The 8,428-nt window shown below is 41.7% G+C and overlaps 1 protein-coding gene across 2 annotated transcripts in view; it reads left to right on the plus strand.

Moving 5' to 3' along the window:
• FYCO1 (FYVE and coiled-coil domain autophagy adaptor 1) overlaps window positions 1–7,435 on the plus strand; it is a 53,325-nt gene extending 45,890 nt beyond the window's left edge. The window contains exons 16-18 of one of the 2 annotated variants that reach the window (XM_050708856.1): window positions 947–1,157; window positions 3,630–3,739; window positions 4,179–7,433. In XM_050708856.1, coding sequence (XP_050564813.1) covers window positions 947–1,157; window positions 3,630–3,739; window positions 4,179–4,254 — 397 coding nt within the window. In that variant the 3' untranslated portion in view covers window positions 4,255–7,433. Of the gene's footprint in view, window positions 1–946; window positions 1,158–3,629; window positions 3,740–4,178 lie in introns of both variants that reach the window. The other variant, XM_035549717.2, reaches the window with a different exon arrangement.
• The last annotated feature ends 993 nt before the right edge of the window (window positions 7,436–8,428 follow it).

Below are 8,428 nucleotides of genomic sequence, written 5' to 3' on the forward strand. Positions count from 1 at the left end.
CCTTTCAGTAAAGGAGTTCTTCCTAATATCCAACCTAAACCTCCCCTGGCGCAACTTTAGCCCATTCCCCCTCGTCCTGTCACCAGGCACGTGGGAGAATAGACCAACCCCCACCTCTCTACAGCCTCCTTTAAGGTAACTGTAGAGAGCGATGAGGTCTCCCCTGAGCCTCCTCTTCTCCAGGCTAAACAACCCCAGCTCCCTCAGCAGCTCCTCGTAAGACTTGTTCTCCAGACCCCACACCAGTGAGATCCTCAGCTCTTAGAAACTACTGGTTTCCTTTGAAAAAGACAAGCAGCGTTCTGCTGTTCAAGGTCCTCACACCAGTCTGAATGAGGTAAGAATGAGGTAGGCTAATAAAATGCCTCAGGAATAAGGATCATCCGGGTGCTGAGAACCTTCTTTTTCATTGGAGGTACTTTGAATCAGCTTTTATGCAGCTCGCTTGGATAAACCAGACCAAGCTGTATCAGTAAGTGCTCCAGAGGATCTAGACAAATCTGCTGTTCACATTCCATCTGTCTTTCCCCTCTGCACTCCTGATCCCTGTTTCCTGTACAAATGATTTCTAGAGAGGGAGTAAAGTAGGTTAGTGAAATTCCGTTTAAACTTCTATGTAAAAAGAACAGCAGAGGGCAGCAGACTCTTTTTTTAAAATCATGCTAGTGCTAAAAAGCTTTATTCCAGGCACAAGATTTTTCTTGTTGAAATGAAATAAATGACTAATATTCACATTTGCCAGAACAGTGAAAGTGTTTGATATCAGTTGGCTTTTCTGTGATTCTTGCTTTCATCCATGGCTGAATTTTCCCACATCCTATGGACTTGTCCCAAAGTTGCTGTGGAGCCTGCCTAAAATAGATGGAAAACAAAAAATAATGATTATTGTTTCTGTCATGGTATTAGATTCGATCTCTTCAAATGACTGTCTCTTTCTCCATTACAGGATCAAGTTACCCCTTACAGTGGAGGAGATCTTAAATTTTGGGGAAGGCAACAGAGAGCTGTTCATTAAATCCAGCACTTACAGTATCATTCCCATCACCGTTACAGAGATGGGGCTAACCATTAGCTGGATATTTTCATCAGACCCTAAAAGCATCTCCTTCAGCGTTGTCTACCAAGAATCAGAAGACACGCCACTGGATCAGTGCAAAGTAAGGCCTTTATTTCCTAGTGGTTTTTTTGTTGTTTTTTTTTTTTCCTTACTCCCTTAGAAACTAGTACACTTCAGTAGGCTGCCCAGAGAAATCAGCCAGTACAGCCAGTAGATCTCCACTGTAGTGCCAGTTGCAATTGCATTATAAGGAATTGTTTCTCCAATTAAGCTGTAGTTCTCCTGGAGGCAGAGCTACATCTTTAATTATTTCGTGTTGCCTGCAAAGCACTGTAGCTTCTATTAGTCGCATCTGAAATTCACTCACTATTATTAAACAAAAATAAAAGCCCAAGCTTGCAAAATTAGTCTCTTCTCCCTCTTCAGTATTGCTTAATTTGTAGTTGCTTAGTGCTTATTTTGCCAGATTTTAAGCAGAGGCCACAAGTAAACAGATAAATGGATGGGTTACTTCCATTTCTTACAGTTAAACTCATGTTTAAGGGCCTTGATAGTGTTCCCACATCCTGCAAAATCACTTTGCCTATGCCCAAGGTACCAGATTTTATATGCGCTGTATTTTATGAGGGTTATGCATTGAGTGAATCTACATTACCCAGCTCATTCCAAAGTTGTAACGAAGATGGGGCAGTTGCTGTTTTAACACCGTATCAGGGGCAGCTCTAAGGCTGTGATTTCACTGGGAGAATAAAAGACATTTATGCAGCATGAGTCAATTCACTCCAGGGTAACTAACTCCGGGTAAAATGTATGTTTTCTTCATCTGAAAGTTTAAGATTTCATGTTGGTTCTGTCTTAATATATCTATTTAACATAACTTTGGGTAGCACAGCATTGTCCTTGATCTGCATCAGCTGCTGTTCTGAGATGAAAACCGCTATCTCTGCTAGGTGTTTACAGCAAGATAGATGGTTACACCCACTTTTGCTGTAAATTTAGCTAAATGGTTAAGATTTGCTGAGAAAGCTTATCTTAACAGAATCATAGAATCATAGAATGGTTTGGATTGGAAGGGACCTTAAACATCATCTCATTCCAACCCCTTGCCATAGGCAGGGATATATCCCACTAGACCAGGTTGCCCAAAGCCCCATCCAGCCTGGCCTTGGACACCTCCAGGGATGGGGCATCCACAGCTTCTCTGGGCAGCCTGTGCCAGTGCCTCACCACCCTCAGAGTAAAGAATTTCTTCTGAATATCTAATCTAAGTCTACCCTTTTTTAGCTTAAAGCCATTACCCCTTGTCCTCTCACTACACTCTGATAAAGAGCCCCTCTCCAACTTTTCTGCAGTTCCCCTTTAGGGACAGGAAGGCTGCTATAAGGTCTCCCCACAGACTTCTCGTCTCCAGGCCAAACAACCCCAACTCCCTCAGCCTGTCTTCATAGGAGAGGTGTTCCAGCCCTCTGAGAATCTTTCTGCCCCCCTGGACTCACTCCAGCACCTCCATGTCCTTCTTATGGTAGGGGCCCCAACCAACATCCCTAGGTCCTTCCCCTCATGGCTGCTCTTAATCCATTCTCCACCCAGCCTCTATTTGTGCTTGGGATTGCCCTGGCCCAGATGGAGGCACTTGCACTTGGCCTTGTTGAACCTCATGAGGTTTGCACAGGGCCATCTCTCAAGCCTGTCCAGGTCCCTCTGGATGGCAGCCCTTCCCTCCACTGTGTCGACCACACCACACAGCTTGGTGTCATCAGCAGACTTGCTGAGGGTGCACTCAATTCCACTGTCCATGTCACCAACAAAGGCATTAAATAATGCTGGTCCCAATACTGACCCCCAAGGAACACCACTCATCACTGGTCTCTACCTGGACTTTGAGCTGTTGACCACAGCTCTTTGAGTGTGACCATCCACCCAATTCCTTACCCACCAAGTGGTCCATCCATCAAATCCACGTCTCTCCAATTTAGAGACAGGGATGTCATGGGGGACAGTGTCAAATGCTTTGCACAAGTCCAGGCAGATGATGTCAGCTGCTCTTCCCTTATCCACCAATGCTGTAACCCTGTCACAGAAGGCCACCAGATGTGTCAGGCACAATCTGCCCTTAGTGAAGCTAGGTTGGCTGTCGCCAATCACCTCCTTGTTTTCCATGTGCTTTAGCATAATTTCCAGGAGGATCTTCTCCATCACCCTTATAATGCAGGGAGTATAAAAGCATATACCAAAAGGCATGAAGTAGCTAATTCTGCTCTTGGATATGTTTGTATAGATTTAATGTAGCATTGCTGATGTTAGTAATCTTGCTTTGTTTAAAAAATGTAAAAAAGATGAGCACTTGAATCTCTCTAAAGCTGAGATTTGTAGCCATAACTTAATGCTGGAAAGAAGATGTCAAAGGAAAGCAGATGTCACGCTCTGAGATTTTACTTTGGGTGAATTTTTAATGCTAATCAGTGAAAATAAATAGTTTTGCAGGCGTATATGCACTTTAGGGGTTTCTGAAGGTAAATGTCACTTTATAGGTCAAATAGCAAGTTTCAGTTTGATTTGTATTGAATTCCAGGTTCTTATTCCAATGACCCGCTGCAATTCTCATAAGGAAACTATCAGAGGACAGGTGAAAGTCAGACACTCCGGAATCTACACACTGATATTTGACAACACATTCTCCAGGTGGGTCCCACATGAGTGTAAAAGGTGAAATAAGCATGGTTTAACAGTCCGTGGAACTGTTCAGATGTACCATTCTTCTGCTGTTTGGAAATAGGTGTGAGAAATTGCTCCCTGTTTGCCAAATATCTTCAACCTCGGTTTTGGTTCTTGTTATTCTTTGTTTGTTTTTTCTCATCCCATAGCAGAATTCCACTCTTTTGTCTTGACCTCTGAGAGGGTAAATGGAAGTAAGCAAGTAATTTGTGATTCTTTCCGAGATAGTTTAGTCAGGATCTTATTAATAAGAGACCTGATAGCCCATGTGCAGACAGACTTGTTTTTAACACCAGTCATTTTCTTTGCCTGAGTATAAACTGAAAGATTGAGTAAACTTTTAAGACTTTCTGTCTAGTTGCCTTCAGCTAACATGATCATCTTCCTTTCTTTTGTTTCTTGACAGATTTATCTCAAAAAGAGTGTTTTATCACTTGACTGTTGAGCGACCTGTCATCTATGATGGAAGTGATTTTCCATAGCCTTGAATACACTGTGTTATTTTTAATTACATTTTTAAGAAATGCTATTATTTATGTATATGTAAGCATTATGATGACCACTGTTTGAAGATTTTGAAACTATGCAATAGTTATAATGCACTTAGAGAACATGTATACATTAGAAGAACAAAGCCTTTTTAGGAACACTAATGGTTCTGTACTGTGTACAGATTGCTCAAAAGCCATGTTGTTTAATTTAACAGGTCAAGTAATGTTCCAACCATTTAATTATCTTTTTTTTCGTTGGGGAGAAAAATAAGTGTGGAGGTGTCTAAATGCAAACTGAAATTCTCTACTGAAAATTGAGTGACTTTTCTTCCAAAAATATCCTTCAAAAGGAAGTTTAAAGAAAAAAGTATCTTTGTTCACCTCTTCACTGAGGAGTAAACATAACCATTTCTGTTCTGTTCTACTGCTCTCACAGTCAGAACAACAACTATGCAATACTTCAGTCTTCACAGGCGTATATTGTAATCCATCTAGAATTTTTTATCTTTTTCAATTTTTATAAACAGCAAATGTAGAGTTTTTTTACATATTGGACTAAGATTTGGTAAGTCTTAACTGGCTTTTATAAATGCTTTGGTATTGCATACCGGTTACAAAGCAATAAAACACAAAGCAGCAATTCGTTTCACTTTTGCTCACCATACTCTACTCTGTAAGCTGTTCTACTGAAATCAGCTCTTATGGTGAGTACCAGTGGCAGAATCAGGGGCATAATTTGTAGAATAAAGTACTGCTCACTGTGTGACACTAGAAAGAGGAGCATTCCTTTTTCCTGCTTTAGCACCTTAGTCATCACGTTCACGTGAAAGCACAGTCTCTGAGGAGGCCAGCGCTGCCTCTCTCTCTAGACTGAGTGGAAGGTAGCAATAATGGTTGAATCAGTCTCAGAAAGTCCATCTGAAAGTGAATGCACATCCAGCCCTAATGAGCTCTCCGTGGGGGATCTGATTCTACAACAATAGAGTGGTTGTTTAAAAATAGAGATTCACCATACAAGTGTTTGACATTTACACTGTAGCAGCTAAGGTAGAGGGAAATTTCTGATCACAGAAAAGAAAACATTACTGCTGATGAAGGTTGCTAATCATTCATTCCAGTTGTTAGCAATGCATAAATACATCAGTTTTGAAAAAGATTGTGAAAGAATGACTGCCCTTCATGGACCACCTAGATTTTAGGTTGCACATACAGGGCTTTATAACAAGGAATTGCAGTCTGGGTGGTGCCAAGCCGAAGTCAGGGGGCCTTCAGCTAGGCTGCTGGCTCATGGAAAGCTTTCTCTTCAGATGCCTCTTCCCAGTACAGGAGATGTACTGTGCTGGGCAGAGGGGTCAGTGAAAGGTGCGAGCTGGCTTCCTCCTCCTCCTCCTGAGCTAACAGGTTACAATGCAGTTAGACCCAGAACGGGCTGTGTGCACAAAGATGAGATAGACAAGAGACTGAAACAGGCAATAAATGACGCACTGATCCATTCATGAGTTATGGCAGATTTCAGCATCGAAGCTGTGTTTTTTATTTAATGAGGCAAGAAGAAATTATTTATTGCTTAAAAATGGAATACTGTGTACCATATGCTATGCAATTTCACAGGGCCGTTACTAAGTCTGCTGCAGTTTTCCTTTAAGCTTTTAGGCGTGATTTTTAAAAGCGTTTTGCTGTTGTATTACTTAGAATACTAATCTTAATAGGGTATCTTTATTAAAATGCCAAATGTAAGTTAAAGGGACAATGTCAAATGTCTTAGGCCAAAATATGATATCTCTGCTCAGAAGTATTTGTTACCTCTATTCAGAATTATTTGACAGGCTTGTCTCTGGATTTCCTCTGCATCCTAGTTCTTAATATTTTTTCATCAGGTGGCAAATATTCTTAAGCCAATGTTTATGTAATTCTTAAAGTGTATGGCTCCATCTAGTAAGCCAGATTTTCCTCTGCAAGTTTTCCATGTACACAGTCCTGAGGCTTGCTGAAACTTGTGTTTGGGAGGCAGAAAATAAAAACACTGGATTATGTTTATTTAGCATTTGAGTCTTTACGGTACCATAGCTGCCTCATGAGAGTAGTTTTATGGCTTTTCTACTCTCTGAAAGAGGAATAAGGGGGGGAGCCAGGACCTGTAGTTTGAAGATGAAAGGAAAACGTTTGCTTTTAACAGGGGAGAGTATTTAAGCAGAAGTTTCAGTAGAGGAAATACTCAAACGGTAAGGTGCAACAAGCAGACAAGATTGCAGCTGTCTGAAGGAACTGTTCAAGAGCAGGAAACCCACTGTGTCATCTGGATGAGAGGGACTTCCACCTCAGAGGCTGTGCAGAGAAGACAGTAAAGAACCTGTCTTTGATTGTCCCAGAAACCTGATGGAGGACTTGGCAGAAGTGTAGGTTTGTGCAAGAGATTTCAGTCGAGGTCTTTATATCCCCATTCACAAAGAACCTGTTCGTGTGAGGTATGCCTTTGACACTAATAAATCTTTATACCCACAGTTTTTATATCAACAGTTTTATACCAACAGTTTTGTTGAATTTGGCCTTCTATTAATAGATCATCCCCAGCAATGCAATTAAGGGAAAATATTTTTTTAAAATCAGTCACAAAATTGATTTAAGGGGATGTCACACCCACAGGAGAAAAAGTGTATGTTGTGGTCAGCTTAAGCAGTTGGGCATTTTTCCTGGGTACTAGAGCAGTGAAGGATAATATTTCTTTTTGTTATGCAGAGGTTTGTGCAGAGGAAAGAATATAGTTGCTTTAAGAAAATGACAATGTTCCTTTACTCAACATTATTCAGTGTTGCTGTATGAAAAATCACTGAGATATATTGCACAAGGTTGGACCACAGTACAAAGTAGCAAAGCTACAAAAGCCTGACTTTGCTTCTTTTTTAAAATTGAAATTGCACTATAGTTTTAATTATACTCAATCACTTATATTGTAGCTCGTTCAGAAACATCTTTTAATCTTAGCTGCCAAAGAATTGCAAACCCCGTTCACATCAAATTTCATGTTCCACATGGAGGAAAAAAGAGATTTATGTATACCACAGTCTGTGCAGTCACGGAGATGTGGACGGTTGTCTACTGGACTGTTTCTTGATGCTTTTTTTTCCTTTTATAACCTCAGGAATTAAAAAAAATAAAATTATATATCATTGAGTGTATGTCCCTTTTGTGCCATGTAGAGATAGCTTTGTCTGGAAGATAAATCAGGTAGATTGGATGACCTACTTCTAAGCTGGAAAAATGTTAGAAAATAAGGGTCTGTGTGTCTGGTTTATGTTGAATGGCTGTGGGAGGGAAAGAAATGCTGTGTGAGTCAGAGGCGCTCTTCACGTCACCTCTGCTCCTTGTCTTGAAGGAGGTGGAAAAAAAAATTCTGTTTGCATCTGTAGACCCAGACCCACAACGTGTTAAGCACGTAGGCTAACCCGACCTACTGGGGCCATCTGAATGCGGTCAGGAGCACAACAGGCCTGTCACGATCAGTCATCGCTGCTTTCTTCAGTTGCTGCTTATTTCTGTGTCCTCACGGGAGTTTTCTGCTGCGGTAGAGAGGATGCGCTGCTTCCTATCCCTGCACTCCAGCAGGAGCAGCAGCCCTGAGCACCACGCTCAAAGGCTGCCCTACAATCAAGTCTCGGTGACCTCTCGCCTAGAGCACAAGGGAACTGCAAAAGTTAAGTTTGCGCTACTAAATGCATGTGTGAGTGCATTGCACCTTGCTGTGCAGCTCTGCAAGGAAGGCTGTAGCTGCTGAAAGTCTGGGGGTAAGTCTCCAATGACCAATTTTTAGCCATACAGAACGACTTCCTTGATGCTAGGGCCAAGACGCTCCCAGCCCGAATGCTGTCTTACATGGGGTTTTAACTTGCCCACTTCATAGCATGTGCCCCAAATACTGGACTTGGCATGCCCAGTATGACATTCTGCTCTGTGGACCTTGTGTAAACACATGGCTGCCACAAAACAATGATATTAGTCCTTGAAGTGTCACTCTGTAGTCCAAATACAAGGTCTGGAAATTCTTCCGGCCCAGGAGGCTTGGAAAAAACAGGCAGCACTCAGGGGCATGGGGACTATGGTATCTGATCAGTGAAACCATGGATGGTTGGTCCAGATCATACTTGGAAATGGTGGGTGTACGCACACC

The sequence above is a fragment of the Cygnus atratus genome, chromosome 2 (assembly GCF_013377495.2).
Source record: "Cygnus atratus isolate AKBS03 ecotype Queensland, Australia chromosome 2, CAtr_DNAZoo_HiC_assembly, whole genome shotgun sequence".
Lineage (NCBI taxonomy): Eukaryota > Metazoa > Chordata > Aves > Anseriformes > Anatidae > Cygnus > Cygnus atratus.